The sequence below is a fragment of the Taudactylus pleione genome, unplaced genomic scaffold (assembly GCF_031769625.1).
Source record: "Taudactylus pleione unplaced genomic scaffold, aTauple2 ptg000095l, whole genome shotgun sequence".
Lineage (NCBI taxonomy): Eukaryota > Metazoa > Chordata > Amphibia > Anura > Myobatrachidae > Taudactylus > Taudactylus pleione.
Window position 1 is genome coordinate 17,826,401 of NW_028284497.1, and position 22,812 is coordinate 17,849,212.

General features: G+C 40.9%; 1 protein-coding gene across 1 annotated transcript in view; it reads left to right on the forward strand.

Annotated features, from left to right (window-relative positions):
* The window catches only part of ROR2 (ROR family WNT receptor 2), a 183,798-nt gene that overhangs the window by 156,010 nt on the left and 4,976 nt on the right, over positions 1–22,812 (forward strand). Inside the window, exons 5-8 of the mRNA XM_088470041.1 lie at positions 16,412–16,539; positions 18,765–19,079; positions 19,704–19,949; positions 21,930–22,135. Coding sequence (XP_088326167.1) covers positions 16,412–16,539; positions 18,765–19,079; positions 19,704–19,949; positions 21,930–22,135 — 895 coding nt within the window. The remainder of the gene's footprint in view (positions 1–16,411; positions 16,540–18,764; positions 19,080–19,703; positions 19,950–21,929; positions 22,136–22,812) is intronic.

Here is a 22,812-nt window from a genome sequence, read left to right on the forward strand (position 1 = left end):
CCAGGCATCTACTCTGAAGCTACCCACCTGTCTCGGAAAAGTAGGAGACGGCCCCCTACCTTCCATGAGACCGGATGGGCTGAGATCAGGTACTCGGCTTCCCAGATGCCCTAGCACCCGGGCGCTTGAATGTGCCGGAACATCTACCCCGGGGAGCAGTAGCCCTACTGGGAAAAGAGCGTCCTCAGGCCCCCTGACCTCTAATCGTTCCCCCTCCTCGAAAGGAAGAGCGGAAGACTCGGAAACGTGAGCCCTTTAGCTTCTGGGGCACCACAGGCAGAAAAGTGCTCTTTCCACCTGTCGCCTGGGATATAATAGTATCAAGCTCAGAGTCGAACAGGATGCCTCCACAAAAAAGCAGAGACTTTAAAGCGTTTAGATTCGGTGTCCACTTCCCAGACGCGAAGCCAGAGTGCTCTGCATGCCGCACCTGCGCTCCATCTTGTGCGGCATCACACACATAGTCTGCAGCCGCACGTATCTATTCTGCCAGTACCAGTAAGTCCTCTCTGGTCACCGGCAAGGCCAGCCACTAATTTGTCAGCCCACTTCTCCATGGCTCGAGAGATCCATGCAGATGCCAATAATGGGCAAATAACCACTCTGGCGCCCATAAAAATACTCCTAAGGCATCCGTCAAATTTTTTGTCCAGCGGATCCTTGAAGGAGGCCGCCCCTTGGACTGGCAGAGCCTTGTGCTTTGCTAAATGAGCCACAGCCGCATCCACTCTTGGAGGCAGCTCCCACTAAAGGTGTCCATATACGGGACAATTTTTTACACGATATGGCCAGTTACGACAGGCTACACAGACCAATCGTGTGAAAATAGGTGTATTTTGTGTGTTCTGCGACCCCGATGCGCGTCCATGCCATCGTCTAGTTGGATCGTAGATCAGATGGTTTTGGGGAGAGATCTACGATCTTTTAAGTACAATGATCGTAACGATCAATCGTACACTATGTGACCACATCTTATGAAAAATTTCAAGGGAAAGCGTACAACTCATCTTACCAACTTTGAATTACACCATGTATGGGGGCCTTTAGCGACCTGCTCCTGTGGAAAGGGATAAAGGGCTGCAAACTTATGAGGAGTAGCATACTTTTTATCTGGGGTCTTCCTGGTCTCCACCCAAGCTAAACCAGAGCTGCAGAGAAGCCCTGAAAACACATGCCTCTCTCCACAGGCACTAAACTTACACTGTCAGGGGTTGCAGAGGGGAGGAGTTATAGATTTCGGTGTTAGTGCCAAATCCACGCCTTCCCACCTACAACACATGGTCCAGTGTACCCCAACCTGACTCAGAGAAAATGATTCAACGGCAAGTACCCAAAAATCCTATTTTTTTAATTCAAACAGTGAACTATGTATGTATAAAGCCGAATGAAAGATTAGAATAAAACTTTAAGGCTATTAAACTGTAAATTACCTTTCACACACATCAGAATTTATATCTGAATTTATATCTGAAGACGGAGCTTCACTTACAGCTACTTGCCTGTCAATAAGGAGCACCAACTGATTAAACTGTGGGTGGGGAGTCATCTAGCACATACTGTAGATTTTCAGCTAGAACCAAAGGGACTGTTCATTCCGTAGACTGTACTGCCTGCTTTATTCTGGGTTATATTTTGTGCTGCTCTGCATAAGCCTTGGATGGGACAGTTAGCTTTTAATTAATTTATCTCCTATTCCTTCTATTGAGAGTATTCAGTATGTTTTTTCGACAATCACAATGTCCACAGTCATTATTTAGACACCATAAGGTTGACATGTACATTATGTCGACATGTTCAGAATGTCAACTGGTCCATAATGTTGGCACCCAATTTAAAGCCAACTCTAATCCTAACCCCAACCATAAAATTTCTACATTTTATCTGTGTCGGCATTTCCTGTTTTTGACATCTTAACCATGTCGACATTATGACATTCAACATTATAGTGTCAACCTTTTGACGATCAGCATTGTGATTGCCGACAACATGACCGCATACTGATAGATTTGTGTGTGTATATAGATGAGGTGTGACAATATATATTAATAGTGACACTTGCATGCATCAGTTATATATTAAGCTTAATACATTTTAATATCAATGTACAATATGTACATGTAATATTTGTGTTTTTCTTTAGTTTTGCATTTATAGCCTTCCCACCTACAACCCATGGTCCAGTGTCCCCCAGCCCAGACAAAAGAGATAATAGGTTACATCGAGCCCTTAAAGATCAAACAGGCAACATTTTATAGTATATCTTATTTTTGTTGAAGCTGCATATTCAAACTTCAAACCTGAACTTTGCCTGTGGCAGTAAAACCCAAATTGAACTGGCCAAAAAATAATTATCATATAGCGAAGATGTTTGAGGCCCTAGGACTGGCATAATTCAATCTACTTTCAAACCAGTACAAATAATTCTATTAATTAGAAAACCCTTGTGGCTGATTTAATAGTATAAAGTGTGTTACTGCATGGTGAAAACAGTTTAATTTGCTTCCCTTGCAGTAGTGCTGGAACTATCAATCAGACTGACATTAGCATATGGTCTGGGGGATTAAAATAACCTGGTCAAATATGTTAGTGATAAATTATAAGGCATTTTTGAATGTATTTATGAAACTGCTAATCTGTTTTATATTGCTGTATAGGTCATAGCATTAGGACTACATTAAATGTTGTACATATTCATTCCCATATCATTGGTGCATACTGAGAACTAGTTTATTGTTAGTTCTACTTTCACTCGTACAATTCACAAGTTTAGCCACCTGTGGCTGTAACAACGTGCCTTACATCACATTATACAGTGTACATAAAATAAAATTCCCTGGCACCATAAGCTGTTCATTTTGGGGACATTGTTGCTTGGCCTGTAGAACTAGGAGATGTTGATAAATGTCTTCCAATTTTAAATACAAATTTGTATTAAGTAATTGCAAAGCAAAATACCCTGTTGGGAAATTTTCTTTCCACTAATCTTGACCTCATCTGTGATTATTTGGATATAGAAGAATTTAATGGCCTATAAGGTTTTTTTCTTTTTGAAACATTCAGTAATGTCTGTTGGTTTTAGGAAGGGTTTTAGTACTCTTTCATGCGTGCTTTGGCAGGTTCAGAGGAAAAGCATTTAAAACAAATTACTTTTTTCCCTACAGAATTTTAAGCCTCAGAAATCTTAATTGCGTTTAAAGAAAGAAAGAAATGCCCTTTTACTAAGCTATTCACCTCATTTGTTTTCTGGTCACTGAGTCACATGTTGTGTACAATTCTCTGTAGCACTTATGATATTGCTAGTCCTGCGGGTTTTATTAGTTATGATGTTGATGGTCAGGAGAAGTGAGGATTTAAACCTCTGACAACTATCTATGTTATCAGTCACCGGGGGGCATTTACGAGCACAGACAAACCTGATTTTACAGCTCGGGACATCATATGTTTCAATTGTGACTATACGTGGGATGACAGACACATCATTACTGTCGATGGAATGCATTGTATTCAGTGTAGGCACATTTTATAGTGGAAGCATATTAAGCATGACACATATATAGACAGATATGATGTTCCCTTGCTTTCATGTATTGCAAGGATGTCACTGTAACCGTAGCAAACCATGTGACTGCGGTTTCCCTCTGCAATATAGTGCAAATTACATAAAATCTGGGTAGATACTGAATTATTTAAACATTTGCTGAGTCTTTGATTGGAAAGCTCCTTACTTTATTACAGTATTGGGCATTGTCTTTGAATGCGATATGCATCAATGTATGCTGTGCCAAGAATGGCCCCTTTAGAATTTTGCTATGGGGTTTACCTATTTCTAATTCCGCTCCTCAAATAGTTGAGGGTGAAATGAGCCAGGGTTAGCCCAGTGTGGCAGCAGGCTGTACACACCTCCAAATATTTGCATGGGAAAAATCTGGACTAAATAAGCCCCAGTGTAAGACCACATTCACTATATCAATCCAACCATCATGCATAAATGAATTCCTATAATGCTATATATTAATGCTGCATTCCCATCTCAAGAGTTATTTTGGGGTCTGAACAGCAGGACTATTCCATCAAAACAAATGTTTTTGTTTATTTTAGCCTAAACCTAACCCTACGCCTAACCCTACACTAAAAATAAGCAAAAGATGAATGTTGATATTCTGATTGTGACATGTTTAATGTCAACATTATGATCAAGCTGATTTTTTATCCATGTCGACATTTTTGAATGTTGACTTGTTGGTTGTTGACCCAAAGTCTATGGGCGGAATTCAATTGATTTAGTGCGCTCGATCTCCCGTCTAAAGTGACGGGAGATTGCGGGGTGATATTCAATTGATGCCAATTATTGCGCTGGTCACGCCCATAGAGGTCGGGTTTCACCGTGTAAAACGGCTACCCCCGACTACAGTGCTGGGCGTGATCGCGAAAAGTGACGTTTCGGTGCCCAAACGGGTCACCTTTCACCAATTTCAACTCGCACCGCTTGGGGGGTGTAAGCTGAAATGGTATGCCGGCAGCTGATCGCGCCCGACAGGAGCAACAATTGAATAGCTCCGTCAGGCGTGAAGGGGGCTGGAAACAATTGAATTCTGCCCTATGTCTACATTCTGACTGTCGACATTCTGGTCTCACCATTCTAAATGTTGACATTCCAGAAGGATACTTTGCAGTCAAAAGGAACACAGTCCAATTGAAAAATGCAATGCAAATGTAATGCATCTGGCAACTACTAAATATCAGACCATTAAAAAATTGGACCTGATTCAGAGGTGAACGCAGTGTTGATTTTGGTCACAAATGTGTGATGTTTTTCGTCTGTGCATGCGTCAGAGTCGTACTGTGCATGTGTCGTGATGGTCTTGTTATGGCTGTCGTAGTGTGGATTAGGATGCAGAGTGACTGACAGACAGTGACTGTTTAGAAGAGATAACTGAGAAAGTCCTATGCATTGGTTAAAGCTCTGGGGTCTTACAGATATTTTGAGCGACCAAAGGGTTTCTCAGAAGCAACGATTTTAAGATGGCGTTAATGGGCGTTTCAATACAAATCCCGGCTGCTGCAGCAATTGCTTTTTTTCCCACAATCGTTGCGTATGGGATGACCTCGAGTGGTACCCTGCAGTCAGTATCGGAGCATTAAGACAGCTTGCTATCAGCGGGTGGGGGCGGACTGGCTAGTTACGCGGTGCTCCGTTAATGGCGCTCCCACCCACCCTCTCCCAGCGCATAGAGAGCTCTGAAGCCCTGTTATGGGGTTGTCAGCAGTCCCCACTTAGCGCTGTTCATTTGTTCTTGAAAACTGCAGTGTTAATTGAAAAAAATGCTTCAATTAATTTTTATGGGAAATAAATTTTAATTCAATCAATTTATTTTGTTCCCAGGTTCCTGAAAACGTATCAAATAGCAGTAAAACATGTGATCACATTTTCTTTAAATATTATTCCTATGTTTTATTTGTCAGGCACCACAATGTGTAAGCAATACAGTACAAGGGTTACAAAAAATAACAAAAAGTACACAGAAAAATATAAAGCACAACAGTGAACAGTACAAAACATATATACAAATCTTGCAATAGAACAACAGATAATGAGAGACAAGAACTAGGGAAAGGGTAGGGCAACTCTCTATACCTAGAGTCTTTAGACAGTGGTAAGTCACCATGGGAAGGCAGAGCAGCTTCCAGTGATCCCGTAGCCATCGTATGGCTGAGCAGACAATATCAGAGTCGCGGAGGGGAGGAAGGAGACAAAAGACAAGGAGCACTGCTGGTAATGATAGTGCAAGTAACAAGAAGGAAAAGGGCCCAGTCTGAGAGTTTACATTCTAATTACATCCTCCTCACCTCCACTTCTCAAAACTGCCAGCATTCACTCCCACTACCCTCAGACATACCATAAACGGCCCCTCTGGCTGCTTCATATAAGGTTTTTCACATGTCTCCAACCATGTTACCAGATGTCTTCACATCTATGAAATCCTGCTAAAGTAGTACAATAGTACGCATGTCCAGCCCTATTTTTAATATAAAACAAGTCTTAATTGAACAGACTTAGGGTCCTAATTAATAAAAGTATTTTGGCGAAAAGGATCATATTCTTTATTGCCGCTCATTGTGGAGAGAACAAAACAAAATGACATACCTTTTAAATAGTGATACTCCTGTGCTTCCCTTCGCCACGGCACGGCTCACGGCGGAGACCCAATGACGCCATAACGCCAGCATCCCGGTCATCTCCAGGGGGCGTGGCCAGTTTATGACACTATCCCCATATATGTGTGTGTGTGTATGTGTGTATATACACAACATATATATATAATTTTGCAGAAAAATGGCACTCCTAAGTAGATTCAAACATTCAAACACCAGAGTGTTTATTAAAATCCATACAACATACAGTGTACACCGACGTTTTGGGCAACTGTGTGCCCTTTCTCTGAGAAAGGGTACACAGCTGCCCGAAACGTTGCTGTACATTGTATGCATTTTAATAAACATTCTGGTTTTTGACAGGGCCAGATTAACAATGGGGCGGATGGAGCTACAGCTCTAGGCCTCCACATAAAAATAGGCCCATTGTCATTACAACATTCTGTTGACTGGCCATCTGCTCTCCACACGGTCAGCCATAAATCATAAGTCATAAAATTGTATTTCTATTTACCTCACAAAATGAAGCATTATTTTCTTTTACATATTTACGGAGGCATTGGGGCTGAGAGTATAGTTGGTGTACACACCCACATGGCACTGGCCACACCCTCACAGCACTGGTCACGCCTCCTCTGCTTCTCATAATAGGCCCTTGGTCATTTTCAGCTCCAGGCCCATGTAGCCCTCAATCCGGCCCTGGTTTTTGAGTCTACTTAGGAGTGCCGTTTTTCTGCATCTATATTTTTGTATCCTGGCACCCTAATTTAAATAGTGGTCCTTGGAGTGCCAATTAAAAAAAAAAAATATATATATATATATATATATATATATATACACTATACACATAGCCGCAAGTAAGTAGGGCACTAATTATCCTGACCATTTCTACCATGTTCCAAATGTATCTAGAAACAACTGCTAGCCATTTGTTTTGTTTAGTGTTCGGAACAGTTAACGATTGAATTAATACTTGATAAATGGCCTGCTCGTCTAAGATATCTAGCTAGCAGTTGTTTCTAGATACATTTGGAACATGGTAGAAATGGTCAGGATAATTGGTGCCCTACTAACTTGCGGCTGTTTAGATATATTCCATAGGGACAGGATTAGTTATTGGCCAAGAAACAAAATGTAAATATATTATTATACACAAGCTGCACCCTATAGTTCCTCCTTCCAAGTATCATTTGTTATTCAATATTATAACAAATATTAACTAATAAAATACTAGAATATTATTATTTAAACATTCTGTAGTATTTACAGGGGACCAAACAACTGTTTCCAATTACCAACTCAGCAGAACATCATGCAAGGCGACCTTGTAGATCTGACCTTTCGCATACCATAGCAAAATGGATTTAACATTACAGGATTATGGCCCGAAGACCATAACTACAATGTGGCCATAGGGGAACAAAATGAACACAACCAAGATCTTATGACAGGTTGTTTTTACAGCCTGTTTTCTTTCCAAATCCTTAAGTTGTTCAAAATGAAAAATGATGGCATAAAATGTTGTAACGAACAAGACTACTGTTATGAATTTTCCAACCGCTGTGATAAAGAGTAATGCCTGGTACATAGATATGAGGTAAGCGTCCACGCTAACCCTATGTGCAAGGGTGCTCAAGAACCCCAAGTTTTCAGACAAAATAAAACAGGAGCATGATCCGTAGTCTGTACCAGTGGTGGTTGGTAGTGACGCCGAACAAGCAATACCACTTGTCCTGCTGTCATAAAGTAAGACCACAGCCTATACACATGAAATATAGAGCGTTTATTTAAAATATAAAATTCACTAGGGAGCAATTTTCTTTATGTGACATATAGGTTTTATGTAAAACAGGATATCAAGATCATAAATGAATACCATGTTGTCCTATAAATTAGTGAAGATGGCTTGCCACCATATATTAATGAAATATACACAGACAAGACTACACAAGCCATAAAAATACAGACAATCACTTTCTGCTTAGTGGTAAAAAAAATTTGGTAAATGTCATATATGGAATAATGCTTTTAAAAGATAGATGAGTATGTAACATGAAGAGATTCACTGCAGATGTTGCTGAACCCTAGGATAGCAATATCATTAATCCAATACACTGTATCCCAAAACTACATGAAAATGGTTTTGGGATTAGGGTTTGAACGTTTGGACCTGTTTCTCCATTAATTTGATCTTTCTCTGGTGTCTTCATCTGTTATTCCATAATATTAGCCATGATATAAAGTGGCTCTCAGCATTGACTTTTTAAGTATGGTAGTTATTAAGTTTGTGATTTCATATACTGCTGAGTTATAAGTTACGTTATGCTTTTTTAGTAAATGACGTCCCACTGATGGCAATTTTTACTGCTACTTCCAAGGTAAGGTATAATAACGTGGTCTTTTGATTGATGAAAAAGCTCTGCAACGTCTCACAATTAAGAGAAATCATTCCATAATTGTGGTAGAGCATCAGACAAAGGAATGTCCCAAGCCACCTAAAACCCAGCCACCTACAAAACACACTTTATTGCCTCAGAAACACATCATGCACAGGAGTGTACAACTTAGTGCAACATACCCAGAAACTGTCTCATATCATAACAAGGGAAAACCAGCTTTTGGGTTGTGGTGCAACATTGGGAGTACCTACCCTAGGGATCATATGCAAAGCATAAAATGGAGCAGCACAGCCCAAAGCTGGTTTTCCTCTCTTCTTCTGTCATGAGACCCTTAATCCATACTTACCTACTCTCTTGAAATGTCTGTCAGGCCCTGGAATTTTGGGTGGCTCTCCTGGACGCCCGGAAAAGTGGGTAAGTCTCCCGAAGGCCGGCTGCCCACTTCCTAGATCTCGCCTCCTGCTTCTCAATGCCGGTAATCAATGCACTGAGTAGTGAGGGGAGGGGGGGCGGCAGGACCACCATTACGCCATCGTCCTCACCCCACACTGCAACTTGCTTGCCGATCATTGCTAGCAATTATGCTTTAATCTAAGTGTTCCAAGGCATCTCATATATTTGTATAGCGCCCACATACTATGCAGCTCTTTACAGTGAATATATAATCATTTGCATCCGTCCAGGAGATCATTTTGTCAGAAGCCACTAACCTACCATCTGTGCAAACTAGTTTAAAAAAAAGCATGTTATATTGGGCTTCTCTACACAGTCTACATGCCATAGTCAGCAGGGGCTCTGTATGCGATCCTGGCCCTGATAACGCCACCGCTCAGAATCCCAGCAGGGCAATCCCGAAGGTTGGAAATGTCACACATGCAGGTAAGTATTGTTACTCTTCTCCTAACTAACCCTACCCCTAACCCACTTTTCCCACAGCCTTACCCTAACCCTCTCCCTAGTGCCTAACCCCTTACCCTAATACTCACCATTGGGATCGCAGCCATCGGGATTCTGACCGCCAGCATTGTGTGCGCCAGGATGCTGACTACATCCCCTCAATAAATACCTTTGTCATCTTCACTGCTTAGTAAATCATACTTGTTCTAGAGGATGCCTACCTTATAAATAAAATCTTAAAAAAAAAAACACTTCTCTAATTGATAGTATATAATCTAGTTGTTATTCATTTTGCTGTTATTTTGTGGTTTAATAATCAATTTTAAACATTTTAGATCATACACAAATTAACTTCTTTTTTTTTTGTAATGCAGCAACATTGTTTCAACAATGTATCCCTGGCTCTTATGTGTAATTGTATAATGTGTGTGGGGGATGTGGCAATCTAAACTAAGGTATTATCAAACTGAATTTATTGGTGTCATATGGAATTTACAGTTTGCAAGTAGTTAGGGTAGACACATATTTAATATAACCTTTTATTTTTTGACAAAAAGCAGTAGATAAATCAACAATTATTTTGTAAACAATCTTATTACCATTTGAGACATTTAAAAAAAAAATGTGTGGTGTTCTCGACAGAGAAAAAACGAAGTTCTGGGACAATCACACTTGTCTCTCCAAGACATAAATCATTAGAGCAAATGGTGTGCTAATAATTGCCTCCTCTGAAAATGTATAGCAAGACAGCTTTATTTAGCTAGCTGTAAGTCTAACTTTCATTTACCGTATAAATAAGATTTATTTCTGCGTTATTATTCTAGAAATGTTGAGTATAAGTTAGACAAAAAATGTTCTGCATTAGCAGGGCTTATTGTATGTACTGGGCATAATACTGTATTTTACTGGGGTCACATTATCATTCGGTCTGTAGATATAACAAAGGCCATAAATATTGTACTCTTTATTTCAATATCTATCTCGTGTGTTTTTTTTAAATAGCCATTTTGTATCCATTTGATTTATTGATTGCTTGCGATCACGCAGGACCCGTTCTGCACAAGCGCAGATTCCCAATAATCAGGAATATTGTGTGCACTATTGAATCAGGCCCAATATCTACCTATAATCGTCTCCCCTTATATACAAACGATCTAGGTAGTAGAAAGGTGAGGTTACCTGTCTCTTGCTGGCCACACTGTTTACATAGTATCAGCTCTGCTGGCATAGCAGATTGATCTAATCCTTCAGGGTGGCAGCTGCATAGTGACATTGTAAAGGTGGCGAAGGATGCACCTGATTGGATAGACTGACGGTTCATCCAATCACAATACTTGATTTGGGAAGCATGCTTAGAAAGCAGCCAAGAGCCTATTTTACATGCCAGTAAATGGAAACGTTGATTTATTTTTTTCTCCACTTGAGGTTTATTTACTAGCCATTGTTAACTTTTAAGCGTTTCTGTGGGGCTATGAATCACAAATCAAGTCCAACTATTGCCCTCCTTCCCAATATCCTTTACGAACAGCTGAAAGTATTTATATTTCATTTTAACAAATAACCACACTCTCAGCACAGTTAATTCTGTAGTAAAGCGTGTCCGCTCACTTTGCACTACGTTTTATAATGGAGAACACATTTTTGTGTGCATGCCCTGTGCTGTCTTGTATGGCATAGAAACATGTTTTTGTGTGTCCATTTGCTTTAACAATGAAGATCTTGGATTAGACTCTCAGAAGACCTACAAAAGAAGTTGCTGGTTCAGTTTCACATTGACTAGTTACTTGTAGATGTCTTACTTCCAACACTTCATTTGTTTATCATTTCTTTTCAAAATCTTGTCTATTATTTTTATTTATTAAACAATTTCATATTCTAATTGTTTTCCATGTTCCACCCCCACCCCATCTCGGCAAACTTCAAGCCATGTAAAGAACTCCAGGTCAGTTCTTTAGAAGGAGCCCTTATGATGTACAATTAATGCATCCATAGCTAATTAACTATCAATTTTGACAAAAGATCAGCTAACGGGGAAATAGAGTTTGGAGCACGTTAACAACCTGTGATTAGTGTGTGTGGAATGCCCCTTGGCCATCTAGCATTCCTTGTCTCAATGAATGTTTGCATGTCCCCAGGATGTACTTTGTGTTTGGCTACTCGCAGCTGTGCTATAACTGATGTAGTCACAACCCCAGCACACTATAGTCTATGAAAAGCATTACACTTTAACTACTTCTCTACCAGAGGAGAAAAAATGCACAAAAAAAATAGTTTCAATAGGATTAAATGATATCCTCTTTTTACATTTCAGACAAATACATAATCCTTTATGAAAGACTTTGGGTAAAAACCTAACCAAATCCAAACAATAATTATTAAAATCAAGAAAGAAGGGTCTAATGGGGTCCATACATCAGCAATCACAAAACATGATTCACAGATTCTTCATTTTCTTTCCCCGATTTAACAAATCTCCAATCCAACAATATGCACCCATACATTGCCGATAGTTTTCAGTGATTTGCAGATATTTTTCATCCAAAGATCAGATGTGCATATCATGAAAGTGGCCATTTTACTAGCAAAATACTAATAATAAATATATATATTTACTTTTTTTTTTAAAGGAATGCATTAAGTAAGCCTCTCATGCCAACTGATTACTTCCTCCCACTCCCGCCTCCCAAGATTTTGCCCGCGCTGCTCCCCACCTTTGGAACTCTCTCCCGCTTCCCATCAGACTCTCCACCTTTCTACAATCCTTCAAACGGGCTCTCAAGACCCACCTTTACATCAAAGCCTTCCAGCTCTCATCTTAACTTACTGCTACATACTCCTTCCTCCCTGCCTACCCCATCTGTTTCACCCCTGTTTGTCTGCCCTTCCCCCTTAGAATGTAAGCTCCTATGAGCCGGGCCCTCTACCCTCTTGTGCTTCTCCTTACTCTACCTTCATCTACTTGTTGCTTATCTGGGTGTTATGGTCGCGAATGTAGCAATGTATATTATCCATGTCCTGTAATGTATTGTATTGTACTGTACTGTACTGTAAGTCACTGTAAATCAATCTATTTGTTTATGTACTGTGTAAGGCGCTGCGGAACACTTGTGGCGCCATATAAATAAACGATAATAATAATAATAATAATACTGCAAATTGGCTGATTTTTTCCATACACTAGCAATCTACAGCACTGATTGGTAGGTGAAATCTGATCACTTTTCGGAATCGGTAATTGGTGAACCCCATACATTGACAATTTTTTTACACAATCACTTGCAAAATTGGGAATTGCCGCAACTGATTACTGATGTATGGGCCCCATAAACGTTGATTGCTAATTTTAGCCTCTGAAATCAATATCTCTGGTTCTTTTACAATGAAACAATGGGAACAGAATCTGTTTAACCAGACTGAAAGGTTTCAGGCAAAACAAAGTCTTCCTAAAACCCCTGGATTTAGTTAATTCCCAAACCAAATCCTGGATTCAGTGCATCCCTTATTGTGAAATAAAAGTATTGCAAAGCCTTTGTTGAAGTAAGATAGGCATTTCCCTTTGAAAAATAAATGTTAACTGTTATTTTCTTATTAAATACAGGTAGTCCTGCCACCAGTGTGACAGCGGATTTGGCATGCTAAGGCTAGGTCCATAGTAGCATTCCTCATATAACTAGCGTTCTCTGTTTATGGTCACAGGTCTGGTGGGGCTCTATCAAACATAATATTGCTGCCCCCCCTTATATATAGATAGACATACACATGCAGAAAAAAATAACTTTATATATACTTTTCTCAAAATTATTTTCTTTATATATAGGGGGAAATATAAATGACCATCAATTGGTTATCCCTGCTCAGGAATGTATCTATACATACCATTGTTTTTCTCTGTGTAAAGGACCAGCACATCTAAAATGCACAATTTACAAATACTATATATAACAGTCATTACAGAAATGTATTAGAATTTAGAGCAAATTCCTCAACTACTGAGGACTTCTGAGATCCCAGCATGGAGCCTTTCAGGGCCTAGGATGGGTGATCATAATAAGAGCAATGAAAAGGTCAACAATTGTTATCACCTTTCTTCTATCCTTTGTTAACCTATTTAGCTACGAGGCAGCAGCCTAATGCTGGGTACACAATGGCAGATATATTGGGCGATTAATTTATCGGCCAAAATATTGTGCGCCTGTCGGCCAGTGTGTACTAGCGATATGTCTGTGAACAACGTCATTCAGACGGTATGCAGTTGGAATGCCGATGGTCTAAATCCCCCCGTCAGCATCCCGACTGTCTAATCCCGGCAAGGGTCTAATGACAGGCGTCGAAATCCCGACGCCTGTCATTTTACCTATGCCGGGAGCCCGGCATCCTGATCAAAGGTAAGCCAGGCACGGACAGGGGGGGGAGGGTTAGGTTAGGGGCTCCTGGGGGGGACTTAGGGTTAGGCAGCCCCCCGGGAGGGTTAGACTAGGAGAAGGGGGGGTTAGGGTTAGGCACCCCCCCGGGAGGGTTAGGCTAGGGGAAGGGGGGGTTAGGGTTAGGCACCCCTGGGGGGAGGTTAGGGTTAGGTTAGGCACCCCCCCCCCCTGGAGAATTAGGTTTCGGCACTTAGAGGGGGGATGGGTCAGGCACCTAAGGGAGGGTTGGGGGGGGGGGTTAGGTCAGTTTATACTTGCCTTTAGCACAGTTGGGATCTTCACCTCTGCCGGGCCGGCGGTAAATCATATCAATCCCATTCAGACATATCGCGTCGGCTCTGCTGCAGATATATTTGTCCATCGCACTGGGTGTACGAGCGATCAGCCAACCACCCATACACTTGCAGCGGCAGCAACAGGGAGGGGGTCATGCCGCGACCCCCGGCCAGCGGGACCCGCGGACAGATAAAAGATGGTGATGGTTGTTCAGTGTGTATGAGCAACCATCATCTACAGATGTCTGCTAGGTGTGTGCCTAACAACCAAGGTTGGACATCACCTAACAAGGATAAATATATTGGTTGATTTACAGTACACTTCTAGGGTTGACAAATACACCATAAACTTACATGATCATATTTATATGACCATATGGGTAGTTAATAAAGAAAATATTTTTTTTAAATTAGTAGCAAAGTATCAATTAAGATATTTGTTATTGAGTCTATAGAGACAGAAAGTGAGAATCTTACAAGAAGCTGCATTCTACTTCTGTTTTCTTTACATTTCTCGGCTATAGTTCATTTAATAATGCTAAAGCATGTAGAGTGGTAATTTATGAGAAAGATTTAATGTGTTCTTATTGGTGACTTGGAGGAAGTTCCTGTTGAGCTGCTAGATGTATTTTATGTACCTAGTTTTATTGGTGACATCTTCTAAACTCGCCCCACATGAGTAAACATGTGAGTGCACAAATCTTATGATATCAAGTGGTTTGGTCCCTCAGATCACGTTGAGCTTCATTGTAGATGGTTAGTATAGTCAGAAGAGTACGTCACACTCTGGGGGAGATGTATCAAGCCTTGGAGAGAGAGGACCAACCAATCAGCTTCTGTCATTTTTCAAATACAGCTTGTAAAATGACTGTTAGAAGCTGATTGATTGGTACTTTATCTCTCTCAGCTTTATATCTCTCCAAGGTTTGCAACATCCCCCCCCCCCCCCCCCACACACACACACACACAAGTTGATAGGGGCAATTGGTCATTTATCAAATGCATTTTCTGCCATGCTTGATAATGATCCTCTCAGTTTTGTTTTTTTCACAATATCATAGTCTGTATTGGCACAATTCAACCTATAAAGCTCAATGTACAAAGAGACTCTATGAAACTTACACTGTACATCTTTTCTTTGCTATAAATGCTGAATGTGGTTCTGCCACGTCTAATAAATTACTTGTGCTGTTAATCTTAGGAAAGGTTATTCTTCTGGTGTTTAAAACTGATTCTAAGAGTGCAATGTAATAGCTTGCAAACTTCCAACGCTGCCGTGATTTATGCGAGTCTCAGGGGCGTATTTATAATGGGTGCACGGGCCGCTGGGTCCCGGGGGCGCACCGCATCGTACACCCTGCACTCATATTATACTTATCACTCCAGAGTCCCACGTCGGCGCCGGTGTCACCGCTGTAAGAAACAACTGGAAAATGGCTGCCGTGGTCATTTTCCCGGCGTTTTGTGCATGAGCAGCATGGAAAACACAGGGAAAATGGCTGCTGCTGCCACTTTACCGGTGATCTGCGCACTCTGGGCACACTCTAGTGCCCAGAGTTTATCTGGGCACACTCTAGTGCCCAGAGTTTATCCGTGCGGCGCTGCGCTCAGTGTGCTGCTGGCCACCAGACTGAGAGGAGGGGGCCCGGGACGGAGACTGCACACGGACCCCTCTTCTCTTGAAACGCCCTGGCGAGTCTCCCCATATTTTTAAAGTGGCAATCATATTAAAGGCTAAACCAGCATTGTTTAGCCTTTAAAATTATTGTCACTTTAAAAAAGATATACTTATAGTTGAAACAATTATTTAATTTACATTTTTTTTATTTGATAATTGAAATTTCACTTTGTAGAAATGTTTTTGAAAGCAATTTCCTAAAATTTCTTGACCTCTTCCTAAATCTCCAAGCATGTAGCCAGTACCAGATGTGTGTGTATGTATGTATGTGTGTATATATGTATATATATATATATATATATATATAGTGTGTGTATATGTATATATATATATATATATATATATATATATATATATATATATATATATATATATATATATATATATATATATATATATATAGAGAGAGAGAGAGTATTTGCAACATTATTTATGTAAAGGTTGCACCTCCGGGGAAGTTGCTATGATCCATGTCCTGTGTATACATACATACGTACATTATACATAGCTAGAGCTGTCTGACAAATACACATCTGCAGCCTTGCTAAAAGAATGCTGTAACTGATGTTTTCTCTCTCCCTCTAGGGATGACTATCAGGAAGATGGGTTTTGTCAGCCCTACAGGGGCATTGCTTGCGCCAGATTTATTGGAAACAGAAGCATTTACGTGGATTCCCTCCAGATGCAGGGGGAAATTGAAAACCGAATTACAGGTAGGGATTACAAATCAGTAGAGTGGTCATTTTTGTTGTCATGTTTAATATAAATATTTTCCTGACAAAAGCCATATATATTCCTGTGCGTAGAGGCAGTGTAAGGGTTAAGTTCCACAGGATAACAATTGTTTGTTTTCTTTCAGTAAGCTTTGAGTCCTTTCTTTTTAGGGAATTTTGTAAGTTAAGAAGATTGGTAATTTGCCATGCTTTGTACAAAGCATTTTTCTAACACTAATGTTTGGCGCCCTCTAATGTTAGAACCTTAACATTACAATACGTTTCATGGCAGTTTACCTCTTCTGTCTTGAAAGTGTTATTAAACATGTCTTAAATTTGTATGTAGTTATTTAGCTTGCTACATTAAAAAGCATTTTTTTTTATTATTTTTGTTTTCAATAATTTTATATAGTAATTTTGAAAAATTAATGACTATGTCTATGTCTGAAGAGCATTATTAGATACATAAATTCATAATATATTGGTGAAATACAAGGCCACTTACAGCTGCCCTATGCTAGATGCAAAACCTATACCTCCAAATAGGCGTATAGTCACTTACATCCAAATCTGGATGGGATACATTTGTACACACGCCCTCACTGAACTTTGCTTATGTGAGAATCCTAAACAGTACAGTACAGTCTCTTTGGTGATCAGTGTAATTGAGATTGAAATGCGTCCAACTTTGCATTGGCTTATTTGTGTGCAGCCATTACTGGAACATGTGCAGTGCAAATTCACAGAAGATACGCTCCGCAAACAGGTGTGCCTTCAGCTCTGAGTCGTCTAACCCACTGTCCAATGATGGAACTGAGCGTCTTCAAAATATCTGGAACGCTAGATGCATTGTCAGAGTCACTGACTTGGGTCAATAAATTCCCTTTTTCAAGCAATGTATTCTGCAGCCAACTCTTTTTTATTCTTCCTTTACCTGTTCAAAAAGATGGGCAAACCCAATAATGTGTACTATGATAGGATTTTATATAAAGAGTACAGTACTGAACACTTAAATGCACTGTCTGCATTTTGTTTGTATAATGCAAGAACTGACTTTGGCCAGCAGTGCACCATATTTTCCCTTGGTGTCACAGGTAGAGAGGCCAATCCTGGACCATTTTTTTCAATCCCGGTATTCGGGATTGAAAAAAATGTAAATTCCGGTATCCCATAATTCAATTGCATTTAAATTTAACCGGTCCCCCCCTTTCCTGTTCAGAATTAAAAAAAAAAAAAACACTCACTGGCCGGCCCGGGGATTAAGATTTGCATAGTATTATAGTATTTTTGGGGGCTGAGCAGCGCTGCTTAGCAATAGCACTCGGCTCAGCCTCAGACACTGCCGACCTTGACTGCCAAAAAATACTATAATACTATGCAAATCTTAATCCCGCGAATCCTGGGATTGGAGGCTCCAATCCCGGGATTCGAATCCTGGCAATTTTGGCCTTAAATCCTGGGATCCCACCGATCCCGGATTGGTCACACTAGTCACAAAGAAGGGATGGTGAAAACTGGCCATTTAAGGCGTTATATATATACGAGCGATTATATACCGAGCGATTGTTTGCAATGATACGAAAGCCGCAGTTCGGTTGCACATTGATTGTATTACAAATACGCTTGTATATTATTATTACCAGTTATTTATATAGCGCACACATATTCCGCAGCGCTTTTACAGAGAATATTTGGCCATTCACATCAGTCCCTGCCCCAATGGAGCTTACAATCTATATTCCTTATCACATGTGCACACATACACACACTAGGGGTAATTTTTGTTAGGAGCCAATTAACCTACCAGTATATTTTTGGAGTGTGGGAGGAAACCGGAGTACCCGGAGGAAACCCACGCAAGCACAGGGAGAATATACAAACTCCACACAGTTAGGGCCGTAGTGGGTATTGAACCAACGACCTCAGTGCTGTGAGGCAGTAATGCTACCATTACACCATCTGTGCTGTATAGTGGAACCACTTGCAAAGTGAGTGACAGGCAGTCAGCATTTGGGGGTGGTAACAGGGGGATAGTTAGAAAAACGGAGGCATGAACGGTCATGGTATTCTTTGTTCTAGCTGATTATTATCCAGTTTGCTTGTTTTCTAGTAATGTACAAATACATTTTAAACAAAGTATCCTGTCCAAGCACTTAACCACTGAGCCAATGCAGAAACATGGATTTTACAAGATGATATAAAGCCATTTTGTTTTCTTATTCCAGCGGCATTCACCATGATTGGTACATCCACCCACCTCTCTGACCAGTGCTCCCAGTTTGCTATCCCATCTTTCTGCCATTTTGTGTTCCCGCTGTGCGATGACCACTCCCGTACCCCAAAGCCCAGAGAACTGTGTCGGGATGAATGCGAAGTGCTTGAAAACGACTTGTGCCATCAGGAATACAACATTGCTCGTTCCAACCCCCTCATACTGATGCAGCTTCACCTCCCCAACTGCGAGGAGCTTCCCCTGCCTGAGAGCCCTGATGCTATAAACTGCATGAGAATCGGAATCCCGATGGAGAGAATGAACAGATGTAAGTTGTTTTTCTTAGCAGTTTGCAGCTCTGCGTGTGTGGCTGTCAGACATCTTTCTTTGATTACAAAGAGCCCATCTTAAGAACAGTAAAGATCTGCAGCCTGGTTCCCATCTGCCCCGTGTGCTCATGCTATGCATGGGTGCAAGGTCATAGGTGTAATGAGAGTCTCCATGGATGTGCCCTCTCCCAGGATGCTCTGGTGTCTGTCAGTGAGGCCCACCTAGGAATATTTTCACTGATTAGTATGAGATCATATTACAGCGGGAGGCACATATCTGTATGTTGTTTGTAAATACTCTTCAAAGACAGCTTGGCTGATGTATAACATTGTCTATTTCTGTTATGTGGTTAGCGCTCTTGTTTAGTGTGTGTAAAAGCTGTGACACTCACACCAGATGTGCAGGGTTAGGAGTTAGGACAGAAACCAGAGCTAAACCTAGCTGCAAATGCAGAATAAAATATGGTAGTTTTCAAAACATCACCCAATCCTGTGCAGCGGTCCTACAGAGGGGCCATTTCATGGTTGTCCCAACTCAGCAGACAGCAGCAGTGAGTATTTATGTGGGATGGGGTGCTGACTCTACACTACTGCCAGTTATTAATCTTCTTTTCTCCCTTTAGATCAACAATGCTACAATGGCTCTGGGGTTGATTACCGAGGGTCGGTCAGTGTCACCAAGTCTGGGCACCAATGTCAACCATGGAACAGCCAGTTTCCACACAGCCACCAGCTGTCCTCTGCTGACTATCCAGAAATTGGTGGAGGGCATGCGTACTGTCGCAACCCTGGAGGCCAGATGGAAGGTCCCTGGTGTTTCACACTTAACAAGAACGTGCGGGTAGAGCTGTGTGAAGTGCCTGCTTGCCGTATGTATCAACATGATCAAATATTTGGATATTTAGATAGAAAAATTTTAATAAATAACTGTATTTTCTCTTAAAAGGGCGGTAAATAGTGATCTGAATATGGGGCCTGATTCAGAGATTTACACTTATGCAATCACAGCTGCGATCTCTCACGGGCCACAATTTCAAAAATATGCTATTGACTCCAAAGCTCACCCGAGCATAGGGACGCCCACTGCTACCTTCTTACATCTGTCCGACAACGTGCAGCAGCGTAAACATTGGGGCAGCCATGCAGCTTCTGAGTAAAGTCAAACACTGCGTCTCTCCTGACACGCTGAGAGCCCTTATGCTGCGAAGGAGATCACAATGGCTAATTTGAAATGCACATGAAATAGCGTCTGAACGGTCAGACCCGCCTGCATTTTTAGAACCACCTCCTGTTACTTCCCCCAAACGCTGACTACTTGTCACTCACTTTGTGAGTGAATCCTCTGTACGATCGTATTCGCAAAGCAATCACTGCTTGTCTGCAGTGCGGCTTTCACACATGTGCAATGGCTAACAATAGCTCAATCTCCGTAAATATTGGCATAGCGTAAATCTCGGAATCATTCCCCTAGTCCCTTCTGTGCATAAATTCTATTTGGTGTATGTGCTATATCTTTATCAGTTTTGCCTGCTTTTGTACTATTTATTTTTAGTAAATAACACTTATTCTCTATTGTCAGCTTGGTAAACAGTACACTAATTGAAATATTATTAGGAATAAATGTTTGTTCTCTTACAAATACAACAACTAAGATTAAACCAGAAATCATTATAATTATTTAGACAATCCTTATTAAATAAAAATGTTATGGTTCATTATGAAATTCTGTGTTATGGTGCGTACATACGGGACGTTTTTTTTAATGATTTGTCATTAATGATGTCGTTAACGACAAATCGTTCAAAAAATCATTCAGTTTGAGAGGTATAACGATGAACGAAAATCACAAAAGCGTGCTCCCGTTTGTTGTTTATAGTTTTCGTTCATCGTCCGAACTTCCTGTCCCACATGACAATATTGTCAGGTTGGACATGTTCGGGGATGAGGGAGGGAGCCCGGCACTGAACGAAATCGTTACTGATTTTGTTCAGTGTTGTGCTCAGTGTTGTTAACGACACGGAGCACACCCCTGCCGGGGACACACAGGACGATTTTCATTTGGGGAGAAAATCGTCCCGTGTGTACGCATCTTATGTGCTGAAAATAAGGGTAATGTAGCATCCCTTATTACAAAGTGTTACTTCTGAACGACAAAGTGCTTGTATGACATACACACAGATTCTGAGTTGCATGCAAGTCCGAATTTGGATGCATCTTGCAATTTACCAAACTGCGCATGCACCACAGTCGACATACGTATCTTACAGCAGCTGCAAGCTTTTTGTACATCTCGCAGTCGTTTCTCACTGATGGCTGAATAGGTTACTGAGTAGCAACTGGTCGCTTGGACGTAAGAAAGCGTTCATGTAGATGTGGATATGGATCTTGCAAGCCCTTTTTGGTCTAAGTGCCATTACTAGTGATGAGGGTTGCGTACCAATGGAAATACGGGCGTATAGTTGCATAGGACTTATGATAGCAGTAGGCGTCTGGAGTTGCAATTGTATTACATGCACCTCAGAATCAGGCTTTCTCCTCTCATTAATAACAATTTAAATAAAGGATAATATATGCTCAACCTAACCAGCATTCTAGTTCTTATCACAAGCACAGCATGATCATTTGTTTCACTGCCATGATTTATATCCTTCTTTTTTGTCTACAGCATCATGTTTTGAACTTAAAGCTTTTATAATGTCTCTCTATACATCATAAACTAATGGTCACAAGCCTGTATATACTGGTATACAGCCAGATAACACTATTACACATGTTTGTTCTATAAATGTCATAATTTGTAGACATATTGTGGCACGTCATCACCGTAACTCATATTTCTTTGTTACAAGGGAGCAGAGAAAACACAAAGATGGAAATCCTGTACATATTGGTACCCAGCATTGCAATTCCATTGGTCATCGCTTGCCTCTTCTTCCTAGTCTGCATGTGCCGTAATAAACAGAGAGCATCAGGCGCCACCCCTCAGCGACGTCAGCTAATGGCCTCCCCCAGCCAGGACATGGAGATGCCTCTTATGAATCAACACAAGCAACAGGTAGTTTTCCACTACTAATAACGGTGGATGGCAGTTATTGTGTAACTATGTAGCCACTCAGTGTTCTTATGGCATGTTCAGCTCATTTACCATTTTCTGATTATATATATATAAATAAATAAATATACTATGTATGTGTGATCAGCATGTGGTCTGTTTAGACCACACAGCTGATCACTGGGGCTCTGCTTTGCCCATTAAAATTCTACTCCAAGCCCTAATTATCACTTATTTTTAGTAAGAAGATCGGATTTCCCATAGTTGTAATGGGAAATGTGATCTGGCCAAAGTTACTAAAAATAAATTGTGAAACAATACCGGGGGAAGCGTTATCCAGGGTTATCCAGGGTTTCCCCCGCTTCCCCGACACCTGCTCTAAAAGGCAGAGCTTAGCCGTGAGCCGGCCCCAGTGATCAGCTGTGTGGTCTAAGCAGTATTGTATGTACTATATTGCTGTTTCCTGGCATTTGTGGTCCCATCAATAAGATAACATATATAGGGCCTGACACAGAGCTGTACGCTATTTCTGCCACAGCTGCCATTTCTTTTTTTAATTGAGGATTTGCGTAAATATGCTAATTGAACAGCGGTCAGATCTTGTACTGAGATTCCCACCGGATGCCATCACGGCTGTCCGCAACTGAGCACACATACACAGAATCTGACACAGATCATGC